The 25570-nt window shown below is 39.3% G+C and overlaps 1 protein-coding gene across 1 annotated transcript; it reads left to right on the forward strand.

The window, feature by feature from the left end:
• Positions 1-1628: 1628 nt before the first annotated feature.
• mst1rb (macrophage stimulating 1 receptor b) lies at positions 1629-16164 on the forward strand. Its single transcript, XM_062415770.1, has 20 exons — positions 1629-2831; positions 6939-7115; positions 7202-7324; positions 8080-8250; positions 8362-8522; positions 9233-9368; positions 9505-9641; positions 9987-10172; positions 10375-10474; positions 10575-10793; positions 10895-11041; positions 12095-12248; positions 12434-12523; positions 12654-12869; positions 12956-13036; positions 13261-13442; positions 13571-13680; positions 13880-14045; positions 14773-14909; positions 15911-16164. The coding sequence occupies exons 1-20, from the start codon at positions 1629-1631 to the stop codon at positions 16140-16142; spliced, it is 4128 nt and encodes a 1375-aa protein (XP_062271754.1). The 3' UTR covers positions 16143-16164.
• Positions 16165-25570: the final 9406 nt, after the last annotated feature.

The following is a 25570-nucleotide window of genomic DNA, read 5'->3' on the forward strand; positions in this document are numbered from 1 at the left end:
TAAAATGTTTCCATATGACTGCCTATAGCATATCACTGCCTATAGCATTAATTACATTTTTTGAATGAAGTTTGGTCAAAATGGAGTTTCTCTGATGCCAACATAAAATAATCACTGTTGATGAAATTCTCTGGCACGAGCAGATGAGCAGTTTCTTCTTCACCTGGGACTTAAAAAGGAACATTGTCGTATGACCATCAGTCCGTGCACACCTTTCCTCCTGAAAGGCACGTAGTGGTTGTGACAGGAATGCAAAGTAGAGAGGCCAGGGGTCTTGAATACAGTGTTACTGTGATGTGTCTAGTTAATGATCCACCCAACCACGTCTGTTCATGATGAAGACTAGCCTTTGACTATAAAGCATGGCTCCATTTGGTGGGTTGTTATCTAGACACTGATGAAGATGGGTTAGGATGAAAATCATTCACTTTTATTTGATTATTGGGTGCATTAAAGTTGAACTAAGGCCCTTAACTTGGTCTATTAATATGAGTCTTCTTGCAAGAAAGAGCATGACTCATGTTTGGAGAAAGGCGAACGATGAATTAAAAAGATAAACATGAGCAGACAGATATGAATGACCTGTGCAGGAAGTCACAAAAAAATATTTTTATCCACCATCTCCTGTACTGAGCGCTACAAACACAGCTTTCTGGTCAATTATCTAAACATTTCCTCTCAGTGTTTGTGGTGAGTCAGAAAAAGCTTTTATCTTCTGTCATCATCTGGCTCAACCAAGATGACAATGTTTGTCACCAAAGATCTAGGATTTGTCTGTTCAAATCCCAGTAGATCCTGGTGTTTTTAACAAACACTATTCCCTTTGAGGAAGACCATACATTGTGATTGAAAACACAAAATGTATTGGACCCATAATTTAATATTTTGGGAAATATACCCTTTCACTTTTTTGGAGAGTTAGGTGAAACAACAAAACCACTCTCACTGAAGCTGTCGCCAGGAGACAATTAGCTTAGCTTAGCCTAAAGACCAAAAACCAGAGGAACAAGTCAGCTTAGCTCTGTGGGAAGGTTAAAAAACACTCTGCCTAATACCTCTAAAGTTGAGTAATTAGCGCAGTATATCTTGTTTTTGTGTAATCCATAAGAGAACTGTAGTGTACAAATGACACTTTGTGGTTTTACAGGGGCTTATGTGCTGAACTATTTCTTGGCTGAGAGCAGTGCCTTCCCTGTTTCTCTGCTGGTTGCCTGGCACCCTCATGGAGATAACAAAGAGTCCAGGAAGTCACTGCTCTTCAGCACTTTGTAGAGGTGCAGGTAGGCAGATCCTTTTAAACCTTTGGACGGAGTTGGGTTATCTGTCCCCCCTTGTTTTAAGTTTTTATGCTAAGCTAAACTAACCATAAATCTTCCAATCTAACTCTGTCGAACTATTACTTTCAGGTTCTTTAGTCAAACTGGAATTTTTAAGGCCAAGAACTTACACACTGAAGTTTCAGTCATTTGTGTTGTAGAAGATACTTTCTTAATGACTTACTCTATTCTGTCATTTCACTTCATTCAGGTATCTGCAGCTGATGTTAAGGATGCATTTGTCCCGACAACAGACCTGGAGGTAACCAAACGTTGTCTGTGCTGTCGTCCCCCGTGCACTCCGGATTGGAGATGGTCCACTGGACCACACAGTGGGGGACATGTGTCTGGCTCCAGACTTTAATGGCCTTTGCCTTGGCCAACTGTCCCTCATTGGCCCCCAGCCCAGTCAACTTCTCCGTGGTTTACACCATGCCCTTCTTCCAGGCACGGGGCCCCATCCAGAACATTGTCAACAACTCGTTATACCAGGAGGTCTATGTAGCCTCTCAGAATGTGATCGAAGCTGTCAACAGAAGCTTGGAGAAGGTGTGGCAGCTTCCCACTGGGCCAGTGGGAAGCCCAGATTGTCAGATATGTGATTTGTGTCACATTGACAAGGACCCCAACATCCTGGAGGACACAAACAATCAGGTCTTGCTGTTGGATACTCTCTTTATGTCTTTATATTCTTGTGGAAGTTCTCAGTATGGTGTTTGTTATTTACATCAACTCAGGTCAAATGGAGAGCCTTCTATTTCAAAGTGTTTGTTCAGAGAAGATTCAAACTCTGCTGCCTACTGTCCTGACTGTGTGGCCAGTCCTCTTGGTACTAAAGTGACAATGGTGGAGGAGGGTCAGACTGTCTACTTCTTTGTTTCTGCCACTGTCAATGACAGTGTGACCCAACGTTATGGTAGGAAGTCATTATCAGTTCGTCGACCACTGGGGACAGAAGATGGTTTCTACAGTGATGTACGTGGCCTGACTGTCCTTCCTGGCCTACGGAGGACATACCACATCGAATATGTCTACAGCTTTTTCACTCAGGAGTTTGTCTACTTCCTCTCAGTCCAGAGAGAGAGCCCAGACCAGGACTCATCTCCGTTTCAGACTCGCCTGGGCCGTCTCCCAAGGAATGAATGGGAGATGAAGAGGTATCGTGAGGTGATCCTGGAGTGTCGTTTTGAACCTAAACGCCGCAGGAGGAATGTAGCCAGTGAACCCTATAAGGATGTGGTGTACAACGTGGTCCAGGCAGCCCACTTTGGCAAGGCAGGCAGGGAGCTGGCAGAAGAGTTAGGGGCTGAGGAGGAGGATGACATCCTGTATGGGGTGTTTGCTGTTACTGATGACAACGGGGTCACAGAGCATGACTCTGCCCTGTGTGCCTTCCCCATGGACAATGTGAACAAAGCAATTGTAGATGGGGTGGACGACTGCTGCGAGTCGGGACCAGAGCAGCTCTCCAGAGGCCTCTGCCACTTCCAGCCGTGTGAGAGCTGTCCACATGAGGTCAGTTCACTTAAACACAGCCCTTACAGATTACAGCCATTACAAATGATTAATATGATCTCAGGTTCATTTTCTTTTTGATCCTGTTTTAAATAGAGACAGGCAGGATACTAACAAAGGTAAGTTCAGTAGTGTGTGACTGATACATGCCATGGCATGCTGGTATAAGGGAAAACATCTGGAGTGTACTGGAAAATATTAGCTATCTAGCCATCTCTATATCATGCAATAAAACATCACTCACTGTCATATTTAGCAGTCACCTAGAATAGAAAACATCAAAGGTGTTAACTCATTCACATGGATAATTATTTGCTGACTCAGTATGGAGGTAACTTGATAAGGTCTATTAAAATACTTATCATGTGGGTGTGGAAAAACAAAGTATGTCTAAAGCGCAATTTAATTTTTATAAACATGGAATAAATACAAACCCAGGTTACTGAGACCTTATTGTGGCTGATTGAAACCATCTTTTGTTTGTTTGAAAATGAAAGGGGGAGGGTAAATTACAGAAGTGAAATAATACCTTGGTTGTAATGGTTCTAATCAAGAATGATAATGACAGAACAGGGATTTTTTCTATTTTTTCATGCAAAAAATTAATAGCATACCTTTGTGAAGTGTTTTCTTATGATTGTCATGGGGAATTATCAATTTATGCAATCATGTACACCCTTAAACAAAGTAATAATTTAGTCACTGCACTGGCAGGAGCAGCATCAATAAGCAGATGTTGGCAGAGCCAAACGGGACGAACTCAGTGAAACAATGAAAAAAGTATGAAAAGGTTTTTGCAGCTCCAGTTTCTTGTGGTTATTGTGTTACTCACTATTTGCCAAGACAAATCTGTCGGTGGATAATTGTGTAACGTGAAAGTGAACCCACTGTCACCAAAAATGTAAAGTAAACTTGAAAAATAAATGTTTTGCCCTTAACAGCATACCTTACATACCTTACAACAAGAATGTGTTCATTGGTGAGCTTTAGAGGTGCTGGTAGGCAGATATTTTAAAACCTTTGGGCAGAGCTAGGCTAGCTGTCTGCAGTCCTTGTACTAAGCTAATTACCACGTGGCTCTAGCTTTACATTTATGAGATTGATATCATCATATTTCCTAAAATGTCAAACTATTCATTTAAAGGAGATGTTCTTCTGAACTTTTCTCTACATTAGTAAATGTCGGTACATCTTTGTGGGGAGGTTTTAATTGATGACACACCTATGGGACACAAATCACTTTCTGAATCATTGTGGTCATCCAATTGAGATGTGTTTAGGTTTGTCATTATAGTGTCCTTTATGTACATCATCTTCATCATACAATATATCTTCTAGGTGACATGAAAATAATTGTGCAATCATGTAATGTGATGTAATAAGCAATGACTGTCAAAGTCACCTGTTTCGCAGGATTTCTGTGAAATACCATTGAATGATAATTTGTATCCCAACAGGCAGAGGACTGCAACCTGAAGTACTTGTATGAGCATCCAGTGTACACAAACAGTGATGCATAAATCTTTTTTATGGAAAAATAAATATGGACAAAAGTCTACGTACTCACACAGAAGCAGCTGTTGGAAGGAATATTGGACGGAAGCCAGATGGGAGTGAGACGAGTTAGTGTTATGATGCGTTTTCTGCATCAGTTACGTAGGTTTCTCAGGTCAGACAGGATGTCTGATGTGATGTGTGAGATAAATAAAGTTTGCCTCATTCCTTCCTACCATATTAATCCCTCCATAACTGGTGTGGTATGAGTGTAATCAGTATCCTTGTAAGGCCATAGTTTGTATTTGGATCTATATTTTGACATGGCTCAGAATATGATGGCAGTGGTTTCTTGTATGAATTCTCTCGTGAAAACTTCTATTTATTTCAAGGTCCCATGCATATTTCTCATTGTATTATTTTTAATGTTAAGTTTGTCAGTGTTGGAGACTGGGCAGCTTGTGGTAGAACTTTTTACTAAAGTAAAACCTACTCGCCAGCTGGAGAATTCCTTCATCATGAGGATAGTAACTTTCCCAGAATTAAGTCACTGTAATGAAATACATTTTGTGACTCAGAAACAAAACTATGAGCTGATGTTGTTAGTTGTTCAAGGGTAAGAAAAACTAAATATTTAACACTGATTTTCATTTCAGCTGTTGCATTCACATTTAATAAAAGTTTGGAAGAAAGATGCATTTTTATGAAGTTTGGATGTTCGATTTTGGATTTTCTTTTGCCTTTCCTTTGGCAGACCAGTTTCTACTTGGACTAGTGAACTCTCCCCCCGAGGCGTCTTCTGCTGTGTTGTTTTTGGCTGCTGGTCTGAATGTTGAGTAACTGGATTGTCCAACAATCTTAAATCATGGTTCTTCCATTTTTCAGCAGATCAAAACACCTAAGCTTCCAATAACATCATCTTTGCCTCACAAATGCTCTGCTTTTCTGATGTCTGAGTACGTCATTTAATTACTGAGGCATTGGAAGATCATTGGATTAAATAATGTAGAGAAAACGTTTTTTAACATGGATTATGCAATTCTGTTGTTCAATATTAAAACTTGTTTTAGTTTTATCACAGGATAAAATATGTAATGCCAGATTTATAATAATACCATACGGTTTCCCATCATTTCAGAGGTTTTCCTCCTAAAGGCTTTAATTTTCCTTACTAGGTTGATAAATCTTTGATTTTTAGCTCACATGAAGTTAAGGTTTAGTGTTCAAGAGATGGAATTATGACCTAGGCTATGCTTCTGTGGTTGTTCCAGGTTATTGACATCAGTCCAAAGCAACGCTGTTTGTGTTGTGTTTGTGTGTGACAGTGGAAGATGCATGACTTACAATATTTTGCTGCTTACTTCATTTGAAAACAGACCACTAATATACACCAAGAAAACTACTATAAAATGTCATTCCTTTATTTTTACATGCTAGCCTAAGATATACAATCCAGTGTTGACACAAAGACACCCTTTAACCAAACAGTGATCTACCCTGTTCTGTATCTATAGCTACAAAGCAATCTGTCTGTCAGTAATGCAGCACATAATCATTTATCATGGCCTCTTAAATTATGCAATGATAATCTTATTGTAACAGATTCACTGTGTGCTTCTGGTGTGCAGCTCACATCGTGTTCTCACAAACAAACAGCTTGGTTTATCTTACTGCATCTGCATAATTTAAAGATGAAACATTATTAGTATGATCCAGGAATGGTCAAGCATTAATTTAAACTACTTTATAAATCAGATTGGATGTTGGAAACTTTGCAGAAGTGACATAAAATGTAAGCTGCTTTACGAAGGTTACTACTGTCAGGTTTAAAGCTACATGAAGTAAAATGTGTTACTGAATATCAGCCATGCCGATCAGCCATGCAGCCCTGTTGTTAGAGGGATGTGTTTTTTTTATGGTTCTATTTATTTATTTTTTGCTGATCGAAATAAACTCAAACTCAAACTCAAATATGTAATAACTCTGGGTACACACTAATTACTAATGATGGTGTGTGTTCTCATTAAGTCAGATAAAACCTCTAAGTAAAATATTTACTTTGCCTGCTACCTATTCATGATTATTCATTATTTGACAATCCCAATTTCACTTATTAGCTCCACAGCTTCCAGAGCTTTTAACAGATGGACCTGCTGACATGCAAGCTCAGTGTTATGATTTCATAAAAAAGCACTTTTAGGTATTCTCGTCGGTCTTGGCTTAAAGTTAAACATGAAAGTACATAACTCCAATTCAAAGTCCACTTACTAGCTTTTTCCCACAAATCTCCATTACTACTGAGCAAACTTCAAATGCTATTGAAGAATGTGTGATATTGTTGAAAGCTTTGAAAAGCTAGAGTATAGACCTTGAGTCGAGATTGCTTTGTCTATGATTACTAAATACTATTTGTTTTTTTGGAGTTACTCCTCACTGCTGTTTCTGCTTTGCTTTATCTAAAGGCAGATTCACCTGTCGTAGACATTAACTGTCAACCTTGTTAAAACAGGCCTAATAGTAATAGTTTAAATTATGTTTAGTGTATTTTCGGTCTCACTGTCTACCTCAACCTTTCCTTTCCTTGTCCTCTGCCACCTGCGGCCTTGGTACTAGAGCATGGAGAACAACGCCACATGCAGAGACCATCCCACCATGGTTTCAAAGCCCTACTACAGAGTGGATCTCTTCAACAGGCAGATGACAAATGTCCTGCTCACCTCTCTGCTTGTCACAACCATAGAGAACAAGACGGTAGCTCATATTGGCACCTCTACTGGACGCCTGCTACAGGTATACAACAAAACATGGGGATGAGGAGAAATATTTTTAACTGTATTAATAACCTGCTTTTTTTTTGTTTGTTTGTCTGTTTGCAGCTTGTGTTGACAAGATCAAGCCCTATAATCTTTGCCAATTACTCTTTGGTAGAGAACCAGAGGATCTCATCCATTGCTGCTGTGAACTCATCAGAGTATCTACTGTTCGTAGTTGGAGACAAGGTACAGTAGCAATTACATGTCTTTGAAAGAAAGAATATGAATATTTCTGGGCTAATTTTGTAAAGGTGTAAAGTGGTTTAGAGGATAATATTGTCACGTGGCTCTTGGGGTCATGTAGGTCAAATTACATTACAATTACAAATGAGTTAGGTGTGTGAATGATTATCTGTCCGGGACCTTGTAATACTCAGGAGACTTGTCCAGGTTGCTTTCCTGTCTTCTGCCCAGTGCATGCTGGGATTTGTTGAGACCCCTGTGACCTAAGTGGAAAAAGAAAATCGATAAACTTGATATCACATTGTAGTTTGGTGCAGTGGTGGATATTGAAGGCTAATACTGGATCAGTAAGGTCTCTTGGTTCTCCTGTGGGACAGTAGGACTATGACTGTTTTCACTGAGATATTGAAATAGCAGAAAAATTAAGCTCCTCTGAAAACTCCAGAGATCAGCAACTTTATCATTATACTAGGTATTTTGTTTGGCTGGACTACAGTCTAAGACATTTCCTCTCAGAAAATGACACATCCTTTCTTTAAACTCTTAAAAAACATGCAAATAAACAGTGGTTAATGAACAGAGAAGTTTGAAAGATGTCTTGCCAATGTTCCTTGTTTGCAGTTGTAAGCAGTTGTTGTCATTAAATATTCTTTTGGTTTTGACACACAATCTGGAGTGGAATGAAAGAATGGGATCAGCAATAACAAAAGTCATAGTATTGGAATGGGAATGTGAAAATTGCTGTCCCTCTGTTTCAGATGATTCAGGTTCCCCAGAGAGGACCAGGTTGTCAGCATTTCCTGACTTGCGCCATGTGTCTGTCAGCCCCTAAGTTCATGAACTGTGGCTGGTGCTCTGGAGTGTGTTCCTGGGAAAGTGAGTGTCACAGCCGCTGGAGGAATGAGTCCTGCCCACCTGGGATCACTGGGGTGAGATTTGTTCTGTTATCCAGGACACAAATATCCCTTTCTGTAATGGATAGAAACATTTAATTTCAGGGTGGTTGGTACTATAGCGTGTATTCTGTTTTATTGACGCAGTTTTCTCCACGGACTGCTCCCCCTGATGGTCAAACAGAGCTAACTGTGTGTGGATGGGAGTTCCAGTCACCCTCAAGACCCCCTATTACCACCAGAACACACCAGGTTCGACTAGGACAAACCGCCTGCACTGTGCTTCCAGTCAAAAGTAATAGCACACAGTGAGTAACCATGCAGGGCTTGTTCTGTTCATACCACAGTCGTTTTGGGTAAGATCACCATTCTTGTGCTGTGAAAAAAAACAAAAAAACACTTGTATTTTGTTTCCATGAAGCTCCCTGAAAAACTGAATAAACTGAGCATGACTTTGCTACACTGCAATCCCATCCATTAAGGCTACTTTTAGAGGAGATGTGAATTGGTATCTTGAACTCAAAGACATTTTCTGTAAAGCCACAAATGACAACCTCATGTTGGCGCCGGAGGGAAATTCTTGAAACATTAAGACACATCTGACTTTTATGTCATTCCGTCTTGTGGATATTGAGACATTTCATTGGATTTGCTAGTGATGCTAGATGAAAACTCACAATATCACCAAAGTCATTAGGATTCATCCTCCAGGGACCATGAATGCCTGTAATCAAATTTCATGGCAATCCATTCAATAGTTGAGATATGAGTCTGGACAGGGATTCGTCATCGCTAAAACTGTGCTAAGAGCATGAGTACAAAGCATTTAAGAGCAGATCTTTTTATTCAATAGGTTTCTTAACAAACTTATTTTAGTAATGATTATCTCATTCACAAACAGACTAATTTTAATCTGAAAGCTGTATGTCAGCAGCAAAGATAACCTGCTCAGTGGTTCTTTGTCTCCTCCACCATTGAGTCCAACAGCTGACGTGTGTTTTGTTGTGCTTTTCTTTAGCCTGGTGTGTAAGATTCGCTTGGGGACCACTGACCTGTCCAAACCAGTCAACATCACAGTGGAAGTACATGAGGGCAAGGTGGAGGGACGCTACGCTATTGATGGCAAGGCAGAAATATCAGGGTTTATATTTGTGGTAATCTATCCTCATTACAACATCACCAACTTCAAATATACTTTATAAGCTATTTCATCCATTTACTTTTTACATTTTGACATTTAACAAATCTATATTTGTTTTACCATAACACTATGATAAATTGTCCCTCCAGATTCCCAACATCACAGAAATCCATCCTAACTATGGGCCCCGTGTTGGGGGCACACTCATCACAGTGACTGGACCTCACTTGGATGCTGGAAAGACCAGAAGAGTCACCCTCAATGATGTACCCTGTCATATAAAAAGGTCTGGAAACACGTCTCCATCTATGTTTTCATCTTAGCTGCAATATTTTTAAAAGTAAAATAAAAACATTGCTTTACAGCTTTGTGTAGTTGCCCTACTTTCTTGGGGGTTAAGAAGATGAGTTGCTGCTCACAACATTTTTATCGCCATGACCTATTAAGCAAACTTGTTTCAACATGTGTGTAGAATAATGATGGCTTTGGAAACTAAATGTTAACTCCTAGAAAGATCAAAGACTGACTTAGAACTGAACTACCATCAGTAGATGTTGCCTTGTTGAACATGCAAAGAACATTTACTGCTATCTGAAATGGAGTCATTTACATACATCGTGCTTTTTTACAGAGTTACAAAGCCTAAAGGCAATGTGTCCTCCATCATCTGTCTGTCCCAGCCCATCTCAGAGGTGAGGGATGTCCCTCTCAGTGTTTTCATCGACAAGTCAAGAGGACAGGGCCTCACCACAAAGGTGTTTTACTACAAAGAAAATCCAAAGATTACAGCCGTCCTGCCTGACTGTAGCTTTGACAGGTAGGCCAGTGAGTACAAACAGATGCTCTGTATGCACTCTACCATCCTTTGTTCTCTCAGCAGGGATATTTCTGATGAATTTGGTTTGATTTAACCTTTTTTTCATCTGCATCACATACTCAGCTGTAAGAGAAAATTATCTCTTTTGCCAGATCATATGAAAACATAATTTCTCATATTTGTCTTTGTTCACAAACTCTAGGGGGTCAAAGGTTGTGATTGAAGGGGAGAACCTGGATTCTGTTTACCGCACGGTCATTCGCTTTAAACCCAATGAGAGTTACCTGAAGCCTGTCACAAGGGTACAGTGTTCATCATAACCTACAGCTGATCATTTTTTTTTTTTTCACATTTTACTGTATCTGTCCACTATGGAATTATGATTACACTGTTTTGTTTCAGGAGTGCATAGGCAAGTCCTTGTCTACGAGGATGGAGTGTGTCACTCCTGTGTTTCACAGGGATGAGACAGAGGAAGGAGAGCTTTCTTTTGACATGGATGGAGCGTTGGGACTTTGGAACAAAGAGTTCTCTTACCACCCCTATGGCGAGCCTATACCTTTTGAAACAGAGGGAAACGTGCTAAGTTTGTACCCTGGGTTTGACGAAGTGTCACTACATGTAGGTTATAGCTCTGTGGGCATTTGAATTCACAACCAAATGAAATAATCTGATTTAAAAATAACATTTTCTCATGTCTTGATTTCCTTTTCTGTATGCAGCATCAGAAGCTGAACCTGGTGAGCTCCTGTATGACCATCATTATGACCGTGGCAGGTGTTGATTGTGATGCTAAAGTCCTGGACAACGAGATTACCTGCAGGATCCCCAAAAACATGACCATTCCCACTGAGGGGCTGGCAGTGAAGGTGAGTCAGGGCTTGGGGATTAGAGTGATGATTAACTCACTCACTTACCTGGGTCCAACCTGCACCATAGGGGCCCATGTTTTTGGCACCTCCTGCCTTGCCAGTGATCACTAACGATTATCTGTATGTCATGCTGCTAAACCTGTCAAGCAGCTATGAGAAATGATGGCCAAATTCTGCAACAACAACAACAAAAAAAAGCAAAATACATTTCAAAGATCATCAAGGTAATTATAACAAAATTGTCTTAAAGAGCAAATTGTGTAATAAATTACATATTTATCTTAAAAATAATATCTAAATGCTGACAATTAGCTGATGCTTATCTAAGTACAACGACCAGAGAAAACTAGCCTCCCTCAGTAACAAACTCAACAAAAAGTTGAGTTTGTGCTATAAAACCACAATGTGTCATTTTTACATTTCAGTTTTTGCTCAGATTAAACAAACAGTATATAACTACCATGTTAAATGGTGAGCTTTATAAGTGCTGGTAGGTATTTGCTATATTTGGACATAGCCAGGCTAGCTTTTTCCACAGTTTCTAGTCTTTGTGCTAACCTAAGCTAACTAGTTTCTGGTAGTGGCTTAGCATTTACTGTATTGACATGAGTGTGGTCTCCTCATCTAACTCTTGGCATCTATTTCTGCAGATATTGTGAGTTTTTCTCAAGATCTAGGTACCTATAATGGGATCAGAAGCAGTTGTTTCTGTTCTTATAGTTAATGGTTTAAACCATTCAATTATTAACTTGACCGGGACCAAAAGAAGCATACCTCAATTGATGAAAACTGTCATACTGGTGTATGTTTGTTTATATACCCATCCATCCATCCATCCATCCATCCATCCATTCATCCATCCATCCATCCATCCATCCATCCATGACAGAAAACACACCAGTCTGGTGTAAACAGTTTTAAACGTATAATCTATGCTTTACTAAAGTAAAGGTCACACTAAAAACTTAAAAACTCTCTCTGCAATAATAGATTAATTGATCTGCAATAATAATGGTTTGTTCATTGTTTATTATGGACTCTGTTGTCCAGATCTCCATCAACGGGCAGGTCCACAACGTTGGTACAGTGGTGAGGGTCAGCAACCACTACATGGTAGGGATTGTTCTGGGGATCCTAGCGGCTCTGGTGGCTGGGGCGGTGCTGGCCTTCGTTGTCATGAAACACTTGAGGAAGAAAAAGAAAGGTGGGCTTCTCTCTGTTGTGTGGACCTTGATCAGATTTGTTTATACAACAGTCACTGGCTGTGGGTGGGAATTTGGGATGAATTACGTGAGTCTTTCAACTAGAACATCCCTGCTGTTGCATAGGATGTACATGTGTTCTTCTTCAGTGGTTGATGATTTAAAGCTCTTGTGAAATGTTTTTCAGCCTCGATGGTAGAGACACGTTTGGCTCACAGTGCTAACCGCCCTGGTACAAATAATGTGGAGCTGTCACCTGTTGGGGACTACAGAAGAGGTGACATTCTGGCTAAGCACTTATCATACTCATAATACACTATTCATACACTATAATGCTGTGTTGCTAACTTGCCTCTGAGATATACACCAATACTTATTAACCCTTGCTGTCTCTCTGGGTCTAATAGTAGTATCCCTGAATCCTCCCAGCCCCTTAGTGGGGACGATGGTGTTCCCCAGCATGGCCTACGCTGCAGGCAGCATAGATCCTACCCTCACTCCACTCATGCCTTCGGAGAAGATCTTAATCTCCAGTTTTAGGCCAGAGCTGCTGGAGGAGGTGAAGGATGTTCTAATTCCTGCTGAGATGCTTATTGTGCAGCACCATCGGATCATAGGGAAAGGTTTGTTATGCAGCTTGATGCAATCTGTATCATATTTTGAAGGAAACAGCAGCAGTCCTCTGTTATTCTGTGTTTTTTCCCTGCAGGTCATTTTGGAACAGTCTATCATGGCTACTTCACAGACCACAATCGCAGAGAAATCCACTGTGCTGTCAAGTCTTTAAATAGTAAGTAATATTTTCTTCTTGAGTGTTGATTTTTACACTTGAGGAAAGCACCAAAAAGTCTATCCAGTTTGTTTGCTGCAGGAACATGTTCTCTGAAAACTTAAAAAGCAGGCTTGTTGTACTCTGCAGTTTTTTAATGTGTACAAGTCTGTCTTTCTTCCTTTAGATTTGCATCCATTTTGAGTGTTCCTTACTCTTTTAATACATTTTGCCTATGTCATCAGGGATAACTGATGTCGAAGAGGTGGAGCAGTTTCTGAAGGAAGGTATAATAATGAAGGGTTTCCATCACAGCAATGTGCTTTCTCTACTGGGCATCCTACTGCCAGAGGAAGGACTCCCTCTAGTGGTGCTGCCATACATGAAACACGGGGACCTGCGGCATTTCATACGCTGCGAGAAGAGGGTGAGAATGGTGCATTAAAACAGTGAAAATGAATCATCTGATTTATGTGAAACCATCTGTTTACTAACTATCAGACTACTTAACATTTCCAACTGTTTTAATTGAGCTTGTTTGTGGGATTTGTTTAGAACCCCACTGTAAAGGATCTGATTGGCTTCGGACTGCAGGTTGCCAAGGGGATGGAGTATTTGGCTCAGAAGAAGTTTGTGCACCGAGATCTTGCAGCACGCAACTGCATGTGAGTCACCAAGATAAGTTGAGAAATCAGCAATTTATTTAGTGCCATTGGGCCTGAAATGCTCTGAAAATTAATTAATTTTTAATTAATTAATGTAGGGAGAAGTTATAGGGTATAAAATCAGATGAGGTTGTTACATCACAGTACTCAGGGACAGTGTTTTGCAACAGAAATATCCATGTACTTCTTCTGTCCTTAGGCTGGATGAGTCATACACAGTTAAGGTGGCAGACTTCGGCATGGCCAGAGATGTTTTTGATAAGGAGTACTACAGTGTTCAGGACCACAGGAAGGCTAAACTGCCTGTCAAATGGATGGCCATCGAGAGTCTGCAGACGCAGAAATTCACCTCCAAGTCAGATGTGGTGAGCATCGTGGAACCATAATCAAGATGTAACTAAAATAGTGCTGAGGGACACTTGCACAATGTTGATGTGTTTATCTTGTGGGCAAGATGAAAAGTATCATGATCTGAAATGTTCACCAAATTTCAAAAAAGTTTTAGGTGTTATGCTACACATAGCTTCCCAACATTAATTTATTGTCATATTATTATATCACAAAAAACAATATATTAAAATTAACAGGTCGCCCAACTCTTTTCCAGTACACCATACTTTATTCATCAAACATTTGTGTACTATAGAGTAGTTGTGCCGCTTATTTTAATTTTGACTTGCACTGAAGCTCATACTGGTCTGCACCCTGCTGTGTGTTCGGAAACTGAATAATCAATATATTACCATCTGCTTGGCTCTATGCAGTGGTTTGCATTGTGTACCGCTTGGTTAGATTTTGCAGTAAATATACTGGTTTATTCCAGGTCCACTATCCTAACTGCACAGATTTAAGATTAAGAGCCATATTGTCTGTGTTCAAAGCTGTACCATTATGCTTAATGAGTGAGGGAGTCTTTCTCTCAGGAAGCAGTGGGGCGTTAGGCTGCATGAATTACTCAATTTAAAATCTTAATACACGATTTTAAACTTGTCTTTACCTACTGTATGAACACCATTAAACAGGGGCACACTAGTTGATGGGTCTGTATATGTGCCGGTACTTGCTGTATAACTTTCATTCCTCCTTATGCAGTGGTCCTTTGGTGTGTTAATGTGGGAGATGCTGACCAGAGGAGCGAGCCCCTACCCAGAGGTGGACCCTTATGACATAACACATTACTTACTGAAGGGCAGGAGGCTTCCCCAGCCTCAGTACTGCCCTGACCCTTTGTAAGTAACCAACATAAACGCATAATATTATATTTTATTATATTATTATATTATATTGTTGGAATAACTGTAAACTGTTGATTTCATAAATAAGTAGAACAGTATATGGTAACTTCACAAAATTAGGAAATGCTTCAGCAGCAGTACTAATACTACAATAATACTAACACAGATTTACAGTTACAAAACAGAGAAGAAAAGTTTCCGGCACAAAGTCCAAGTAGTAATAACAAGATGTTCGAACAGTCACCCAGTAGTGTGAAACCCGTAAATTGTCAACTACTTGGTATTCCAACATGGTTAAGCAATGTCATATAGGAGTTAATGTGTATGTCTAAAACACTGTGTGCTTCTTTCACATACACACACACACACACTTTACAAGTAAAGGAGCCGACATGTTTTTGCTGTTTGAAAAAACAAAACAAAACAATTTAATGGCAAAGCCCATGGCCTGTAAGCCTGTAAGCCCAGTGAATTAAACAGTAATAGAGAATAGATAAACCATTAATACCCCTTGTCCGCTAAGACATTATCACACATCTGACTGTGGTTCATGAATCATGTAGACTTCCTTGAGTTAAAAAAAGGCCAATACCGGATATTAACTGATAGTATAACACAGTATAATTTAATATTCTTGTTTTCTTGCAATTATGTGATATCATCAAACTACATAGACAAGAATGATGAGGGTATAACTTCCCCCTCACCAGTAGGTACAAAAGCTGGTGTGTAGGGGCCAAAAGATCCAGTAGCTTGCAGACAGATAAAAACACATAAACATGTGAGCTAATCAGTGCTGGAAGGAAATAAAAATATTTGTCTGTAAAGTAATATAAGTCAGGAATTTTAGGAATTTGTGAAACAATGACCTAAAGTGGAAAAGTCATTATAGATTATTAGTGTATAATGTTTAATGTATAGTGTAATAAATGCATGCTACCCTATGACTGAGCTGTCAGGTCTATCTTCACACAGTCTGGCTATGTTTTTTCCAGGTATAGCATTATGCTCCAGTGCTGGGACCCTGATCCTGAGTTGAGGCCCAGCTTCGCTACATTGGTGTCAGCCGTCTCTACCATCTTGTCAGGCCTGGAGGGAGAGCACTACATAAGTCTGAATGTCACCTACGTCAACCTGGACCAGCCACGGCCCTACCCTGCCCTCACAGAGTCTGCCGATGAACATGACTCCACAGATGTTGAAGACTCAGACTCAAGCTCTTCCTGAACCAACTCAAACCTCAACTTAAACTGGTAACGGTGCTAATAGCAAGAGCATAAAAACCCTCTTACAGATCACAGCTGTTTGTTCTACCACAAAACATCTGAAACAGGGATAGGGGAGAATTGCCTATTGCCTGCTGTATGTGTGTGTGTGTGTGGGAGTGGATTTAGTTAAATGCTTTAAGCTGACACCCTCAGGCAGCCATACTGGAGGTTCATCACTTTGGCAACAATAGTTTAACCTTCCAAACTAGGTAATCTCAGAAGTACTCCGTAAATATTCATCTTCTGTGTTTTTGCCCCCCACTGATAACAGATGATGTCACCGATGACACATCTAATTAGTTTGTAGTACCAGCTTGTTAGTTGGCAAAAGATAGCAAGTCTTGTTAACTCTTTCCCATATGATTTAGAGACTATAGCATAACACAGTTTCTGTGAGACAGTCCACAGGTTAGCTAGTTAGCTAGCTAGCAATGCTAAAAAACACCTGTTTATTCAGATTAAGTAAGTAGTTTTCAAACATTAAACTATAGTGCACTGCTGTAGTGACTGGGACACAAAGGGATGGGCTGGGGCCAAATATGGGACAACATTTTACTCATTGTTGATGACTTATTCCAACACCACAGTCCAGTCTTTTTCTGGTATCTGCTCTTTTGTTGCCCAGCTGTTATTGACGTAACACATGCACAGTCAGTTTTTTTTATCTTCTGTATCTAACTGTGTTAGCAACAGTATTGACAAGAGAGGGGCTTTTGGCTCACACAAAGCATAGCTACATCAAATCAAGTAAACTCTAGTGGCATGTTTGCTTTCTTTTACCACAAATAGCATCAGCCCCATATTTTGACCAAAGGTTCCAGGAACCAGAGGAACTAATCACAATCCTGTTTGCATTTTCATGGCCTCTGAGATCATGCAAATTAGACCCATGAGGAATTTAAAAATGACGTTTGTTGCTTGTGTTCACACATGAAGAAAACACAACACAGATTTGTCTTGTTGTTCTTTGTATTTACTGTTGCATAGTGTACTGTTACAGTAGCAGAGCCCATGTATAATAAACATTTAGGTATGACATTCCCACATTTGCTTTTAATTATTTTGTTGTCTATTGATTATTCTGTATATTGGGGATCATTCTGAAAAGCAAAATGTTGACAACAATGTTTTGAAAGAAATCAAATTGTATTTCGGACTCAATGTCTTTGAATTAGTGTAATAAATTAAAATATTTATTTGTTTATAGATTTGTTCTCATGCTGTGGACTTTGAGTAAATATGAAAATATATGCAAATTCTTCCATGTGTAGTTGAATAATGTTACATATTGAAGCATTTTTCCTCATGGCTGCTGTGTGAATTCACTTAACTTTGTTGCAGTACTCCACTAGAGGTCAGCATTCTGTTAAAAATATCCGCATTGCCACTCATCTGCTCCCAAAGATGTTCCCAGCAACATGGATGCAGCGCTCTTTAAGTGTGGCGTTTTCATCATTTTTGCTGTAGCATAGCAACATGAATGACCCAGGTCTTTACCTCATCTCTTTAAACCAACCAATAAGCCCTTTGGATGCCACATAAGATATTAAAAACAGCCCAATCAGACATGTTTTCCTCTTCTCTTCCTCTTTCAGTTGCTCTGCCCTCAGACGTTTGGCAGGAGCAAACAATTGCATTTCCAATTAAAGGAGCTGAAGAAACAGCCAACATAGACAAACAATCTGTCAATCTCACAAATACAACAAACAAACATCTCACTAACATACAGTAGTGAGTCCCTGTGCTGTAAACAGATGTCAGTCACAATGAGCACACTTCCCCCCACAACAAAACCAGAGTTAAATAAAAACTACAGGGAAATAAACATCATAAAGTTTTCTCTTTTTTCATGCTGCCAAGAACAAAAGTCAATTCCCACATGGTGGGGCCTTTGATATAGACAGAGAGAGTGAGCTTAGAGCTTACGTTGTCAAAATGTATGTGTGTGTGTGTGTCAGAGAGGTTGCATTTTGCAGGGCAGAGCCCACAGGATCCACAGTAGAGAAAAATCAAGACATCCATGATACCCCCCTTTGGCACCTCTCTTTCTCTCTATTTATCTCTTTTTCCCTCATGTATTATCTGGGCTATAAAAACTACAGAACCCATGAAGACTACAGTATTCAACTGTGTGACCATCTGAATCCTCAAAGCTTTATTCCTGAGCTGGGTTCACCATTAGGTCCCAAACTGTAGACCTTTTGATGTGCATCATAAACATTCTTCTTTGTCTTCCCTCCTTTTGTTGTGATTGTTTATATGGACTTCAAACCAAATGCGAAGTGTTGAGGCTGGTTGATCATGATGCAGACACAGCATACTTTATGTCTGTATACTGCATGTGTTATATGGCATCCTCGTCAGAGAAAACATGAATAACCAGTGCATGGGTGCTCTGTCAAGTTTGGAGAACAGGAGAGCAATCTGTGAGATTGGCCATCGGAACAAGCCTTTTTTGAAAGTGGTAGGCTAATTATTTCCATTGCTATGTGATGATGGCAGACCCTCACAAATAAGCGCTGGAGTAGAGCTCGAGCTCTTGGATTCTGTTCCATTAGAATCTGGCATGAAGGAAGTCCTGTGAAAAACCCTATGGAACCAGTATAGTGTAACTCATATGTTACACTGTTCATCCAGAAACCACATAAAATGACAAGGAATAAGGACACATTCAGCAACTTCAATCAAAAAAGTTTATTTTTATCATAACAACATTATATATCATGTACCCTAGAAACCCAGCCTGAATTGTGTCATTTTTTGTGTTCATTTTTTATCTTTTACAATTCAACCTGAGTCCCTCCATCATCTGCAAAATATTGCAGGTACATGCGGCCCCCGTTCATCTCCTTACAATCGACCCCCTTCATCCCTCTCTTCGACCCTCAATCATCCCACCGCACATAACCCCCAGCCAACTCTTCCTGAATCCTCTCACAAAACCAAATAAAATATTTTTTTACTGTACAAATAGTATGGTCTTTGTTAGTGAAGTGGCTGTTGGAGGTAGACATGGAGAGGTATTTGTAGTAGCTTTAACCATAATGGTGTATCCATCTTTCCCTGCTCTGAAAGCTTATTGCTATATTTCAGTTGACATAAACTACACAACATAAATTACACTGGCTAAATGAGGTTAATGTACAGTGTCTCAGTGAGTGGACATGGGTGCTCCTTTCTGTTTGAGCCCTAATTTATAGTTATGAGCACTATTTATGCATTTGATTGTTGTATGCCTTTTAGTAATATAATTTAAAAAACATGAATCAATTTAATTTGTTTAGATTTTATGTGCCCTATAAACACCTAAAATCTGAACAAATAAGGTACAATGAAATAGGTAAAATACAATAAAATGAAATAATAATTTCAAAATCATTTTAATTAGATCAAATAAAAGCACAGATACAGACTACTTAGAAATAAGATTTAAAAGTTGTCTAAAGTCACTCCATAGAGTTTACAGAGTCACGTCAAATATTAATTGGCAGGTTATTCTACTGTTTTGGTCCATAATTATAAAAAGCTGCCTCTTCATACTTCTTTGACTGATAATGTTCGATGCCGTGGTTAGACATGTAGGGAGAGACAGTTGAAAGGTGCCAAACCATTTAGACCCTTTTAAAGTAGTAATAGAAATTTAAAACTTATTCCAAAAGAGACGGGAAGCCAATGCTAAAATGCTACAGCTGGTCTTTGACCTGTTTTTAGGAATATTAAACTTGTCACTTGTCCAAATTGCACCAAATTTCACACTGCACTCTCTTGGGTCCCCAGCTCTACACCCACCTAGTGTGTAGTCAATTGGAAGAAACAGTTCAAGAGATACATGAGAGACATACATACATACATACATACATACATACATACATACATACATACATACATACATACATACATACAGAGACTCCTAGTTCCCCAGAGACAGTGCCCGTTCAAAATGTACCTGTTTAGAACAGGCCAACTGATCGTTAGTCCTTGAGAAAAGCATATGTATGTATCAATTGACAAACGTTTCAATTAAAATCATACAGAAATAATAAATCAAATTATTAAAAAACTTCACCAGTGAGACTAAACTGAGTTTGAACCATAGAGGCAGTTTTACGGCCTTCCATTGACCAGTGTCTGCAGTCCTGTTGGCTATTTTAACTGCATCTGCCTCTATTTTTTTCTGCTGTGTATGCTTGTTCTTCTCTCTGCTGCATTCAGACATGGAGCATGTAGCAATACTCGCCAAATGTGAAGCTGATCAGATGAACTGTTCTTGAGTTATGTGAAGAACACACACATGCACAAACAGACAGACAAATAGAGATTCCTTGCTTTTTAGTTCAGCAGTGCCTGTTCAAAATGTGTCTGAGACATCCTGCAGTAAGTCTTGAACGTATGCCAAGTTTTGTTCTCAGTACACAGTTCAATAGTTAGCTTAAAGCTGGAGAGCGGGGCTTTGTGCCTCACACCCCCCTGTGAATGACTCGTTTCACTCTAACATTTGAAAAGTTAACGGTCAAATGGCCTGTGCAGGAATGGAACTTGTTTGTCAAGGTTTTAAATGTAATGGACATTTATGTGTACAATTTCCACACTGCAGGTTTAAGATGTTTTCAAGACATTATCACTACAGATCTAATCCCACCTCTGACCATAGTATTGGTTGCAATGGCACAGTGGCGCTGTCCTTATTTCCACTCGTTGACTCCACAGCAAAGAAAAAAGGGTATTTTTATATATTTTGTCAAGAACTGCTCATCCAAATAACTTGACACTGCACTTCCTTGGGTCCCCAGCAATACATCCAACAGGTATGAAATAGATCAGATGGATGGTTTTTGAGATATGTGGAGGACAAACATACATACAGATGGACAGACAGAGATTTCTTGCTTTATATGGAGAGATGAGTCATCCATCAGCAGCCTCAACCTCAGAGCAGTCATGACTGGCTGGTTGAATGGAGCCCTGCAAGCCACAGCGGATGAGAAGAATGCACACTGTTGTTAGGTTCATGTCAGTTCTGTATTGAGAGGAAAAACTTGACTCCCTTGAGAGATCTGGCCTGCATCTTTAATACAAGGCATTAATAATTTACACACCTTTTTTCTCTTTTTTAAAGAAAGAAGAAAAAATCAAACTTTTTTTCTCCCCAGTCTATGTTGACAACAGAGAGGAGATGCGCTCTGTCAAGCTGATATTGGCCCACTACCTGGGCTCGAAATATACAGTAGTGATGTTAAAAGCTATTGATTTAACAACATCATGCCTGACTTATTTTACCCAGTAGGTAGTGTACGAGGCCAAGACATACTGCTGATGTTTTATTTCTGGAGGGATTTTGCATAGATTTGAAGAAGGTGAAGACAGAAAAGTGTGAAAAGTATGAAAGCTCTTTTAATCTCCAAACAAACTTTGTCTGCAGCTGTATAAATATATATAAAAAAAATGGACACAAGCAAAATCAGTCTGATTCAAATTCCAAGTAAATTATGTCCTTCTTGTGGTCATCAATATATTTTACAAGCGCTTGTGAGTATTCATCATATCTTGGGGAAACATGTACCAAGCTCCTTCAGCAGTTGTCAGCGCATCTCTTCTGTTTCATTATAAATCAAAATAATTAACGGATCGCCCACTACAACACTCAAGCACTAAGTGTGGGACTTCTAGCCAGGTCCTGATCAAAAATGGAGGAGGGGATTCATGATTTCCTGCCGCCATATATCTTTATCAAGCTGTGGCAGGCTTCTTAGTTGTCCCTAGACAGTAGTAAATTGTAAACAGTACAGCATATAAGAGTCTTCAGGTCCATTCACACCTCTGTATAAGGGCACAGAGTGCATTAAATCACTGAAGTGTGAACTGGTCGTTAAAATGGTCAGCTGTCCCCCTGGAATATAGAAATGATTGATAAATGCGGGCTGGCTAGCATTACTCTGGTCATTTTGGTCAAATCAACCATTATTTAAAAAAAAGTGTTATAGTATATATACTATGCAAAGCAATAGGATGATTTGCAATGAATAATTCATTTAATTTGAACTGTTTGCAGTTGAGGAACTCTTTTTTTGTAACGCTAGTAGTGTTGCTCTAGGGATGGTGTTAATGTTGACCAGTGGGGCCAACACTTTTGGTCAGACTGAAGTACTGTATCTCAGCAACTTGGATGGATTGCCATGAAATGTGACGCAGAAACCCATAATGTGTGGAGGATGAATCCTAATGACTTTGGTGATCCTTTACTTTTCATCTCCTGCCATCATCAGGTCAAAATTTCAAACAAGCAAAACTAATGACATCCCCATCAGCAACATCCCCTTATAGCCACTGCTTACTGCTAATTGCAAATGTTAGCTTGTTACCATGCAAACTAATCGTCAAAATTACCTGCTAGACATTAGCATGTTAGCATGCTGACTTATTATTTAAAAGCAATGCAGTACAGGCTCACCGAGCTACTAGAATAGCATTAAGACTTGTTTTTTTTGTCTTGTCTTGTTTGCATAAAGAACGAAATTCTTTATGCAAACAAACATTTGTTTGCATAAACATTGGAAAATTGAACATAAACCTATACAAAGTAATATTATTTAATATTTACTTGCAAATCTTTTACAGTCAATAACGGAAGTATATGGCCAACAAGCATTACACACTTGGGATCTGCAGGCCTGTATTGCTACCATCTTCACTGCTTTTTGCCTTCAGTCTGGTCTTCATCAAAGTGAAATGACCGTGGCCAGTCAGGAGTGTATTTTCATTGCCATACTAGAATAGAATATAGAAAGTCTTTATTGTCATTGTACAAAGCACAATGAAATTGAGATGCCGTCTTTAAAGTGCAGAAAAAGCACCGAAAAAAGGGGAGCACCAACCTGCTGTGTTTAGATTTGTATAATGGAGGATTTCCATTATGATGTTGTTTTCCTGGGAGGAAATGCAGGCTAGCATAGAATCTAAAAATGCTTTCTAGTACCAGAGGGTGGAAAACTAGTGTCTACTACTTCTATTCATAAGTATATGATAGAAGAAGGACTAAAGGAAAAGTGTCTTAGTGTGCACATGATGGCTGGGTTTAGAGAACTTATTATTTGAATCATTCATTGCCCCAAACAAAACATTTATTGCATCTGATCTTGATTAGAAGTATCCTCTCCATTAGAGGCTTCATGTAATATTCAGAAAGCCATTACAGCTGTCCTTCGAAGAAGAAATTACCTTGAGGAATATTGAAAAAGGAAAGGTTGTGATTTGTATGTCTATACTCTGTACATATACAGAATCTCGATCTTGCGCGTCCCCTTTGGGAGGAAATAGAACAGGATGTTTTCAGCAGTCAACATCCCATTAAAAAAAGAATCTGCAGCAGCTATGCTATCATCATGTTTGAATGGACCGAAAATCCCTGTGGTAGGTTTTCAGCACCTCGTTGAAACCAGCGTTTCAATAATTCAGACTTTTCTGAGGTTAAAAGTAGCTTCTAGTTAGTACAGCCAAGGTGAACCCAGTATGAGAACACTGAACTATGGGGGAGGGGAATGTCATGCTGGATAAATGTGAACACGTTATACTCCTGGGCCAGAATAAGTAATCCTTCTGGAAAATAAATTTAAAGTTAAAGGAGTTAAGTTATGTTCACAATTTTTCAAGTCTAAAACAATATTCATTTGCCCAAATAAACACTTAAATTAAACATTTAAATAGCCATAACCATTCCTTCTGTTCATACTGGCCACCAGAGGATCCATTCATAATGCACGTACAATGTAAGTGATCAAGGCCAAATCCACAGCCCTCCTGTGCAAAAATGCATTTTAAAAGTATTTTTATCAAGTAGATATCCTTAAACGTTACAGTCTTTTCAGTGCCAAAGTCCCTTTTTTGTTAATATACTTCCACCACAGCTCAACAGGAAAAGACTGTCTGAGGAAATATAAAGAAGGAATTAGATATACCTAAAACCAGTGTTCATATAGAAACTTGACCGTTGTTTTAAGACGCACTTGATAAATTGTGAACCTATCTTTTAATGGGGCTAGGTGGCTAACTCTACCAGACCAAGGCTGACCTGAGCAACGACATCCTGTGAATCTGTAGAGGCTGAAGGAGAGGAATGCAAAACAATCTTCACTGAGCAAATAAATATTGAGAAAAGTTTTAGTGTAATACATCACAGCCTTCACAAAATATATTGAATTAATGATACCTTGCCCAAAGCAGAGATCGTTTAGAGAATTCTGGTATCAACAATACAACAATACAATACTACAATCTCGTCTTTGGTTTAAAACACAAGGTCAAATAGTAATGAATTGATCAACTTACATAAAAGTCAAACCTTTATAATTCTCCCCAGTCTCCGTCTAGCTGTGTTTACCTCATTACATCTATCTCTGGGGTCAAGGAAAGTTCAACCTTTCCCCATGTGATGAAACGTATTCTTTTCATTAGTAGTTAGGCCATTAAATTGTTATGCCTTTTGGTTCCAACCTCTGATAAAATCTGATACAGTGCCTTCTTCAAAATACACTGCAATCAGTATTCATCAAATAAAATATCTGCTTCCTCAGTTCTCTGGTAGCAACTACACCAAACTATAAGAGCAGAGCATCAACAAGCACAGTCTCACGAAATATTTTCTGTGTTTAACATTTAGCCATTCACTATCTCGCCAGTTTTTACTGGCTACGATGTGCTTTGTTTGGCCATGAATACAGGAATAAGTCAAGAATAGCCTCCCATGGCACGAGAGCTTGGGACCAGCAGCTGAAAGGAGAGCTCAATTATAGCAGGCTTTGTGTGAGTTCTATTCCTTGAGCCTTGTATTGTATTTCTTTAGTACATAGCAACATTAATGATGAATCCATATTTTTGGACAGCTGTGTCACTAATTTTCTGCCACAGGATGATAACACTGGAACACAATGGAAGGCAAAGAGCACATATTTGGCTGTATAATTGTCACACTTGGTAATGGAAGTTCTCGGCTATTGTGCCTTTTTACTTTGATGGAATCTTTTATCTTATAGAAAACTGATGAGGTGATAGTGCCCAATTTTCTCCAGTAATCATATTATCATAGCAGTAGATCACCGACGACAGGGTGCATGTGTAAAGCTATTAGGCTAAATAATTTTTTTTAGATAGGACTCTACCTCTTGCTCCCTCTCTCTCTCTATCCATCCATCTATATCCATTAACATTCATGTACTATTAATGCATTCACTAACTTAAACTTCTTCCCTGGAGTTGTCTGTGCTTTCTCGTCTCACAGGTAACCCGGGGGCTGTAGCCGTCGGGGTGACAGATTCCAGTCCCGGACCTTCTAACTTCAATGTTGATTTTCAATGTGCTTTTCTCTCTTATCCTTTCTCTTTCTCCTCTCTACCC

Source organism: Scomber scombrus, chromosome 3 (genome assembly GCF_963691925.1).
Source record: "Scomber scombrus chromosome 3, fScoSco1.1, whole genome shotgun sequence".
Taxonomy (NCBI): domain Eukaryota; kingdom Metazoa; phylum Chordata; class Actinopteri; order Scombriformes; family Scombridae; genus Scomber; species Scomber scombrus.

Excerpts from the sequence above, each read along its gene's own strand:
- mst1rb (XM_062415770.1), top strand. The coding sequence starts at position 1,629 with ATGGTCCACTGGACCACACAGTGGGGGACATGTGTCTGGCTCCAGACT. Across the intron at positions 8,523-9,232 it reads GTCAAAAGTAATAGCACACA|CCTGGTGTGTAAGATTCGCT; the intron begins GTGAGTAACCAT and ends GCTTTTCTTTAG. Across the intron at positions 12,870-12,955 it reads CCATCGGATCATAGGGAAAG|GTCATTTTGGAACAGTCTAT; the intron begins GTTTGTTATGCA and ends TTTTCCCTGCAG.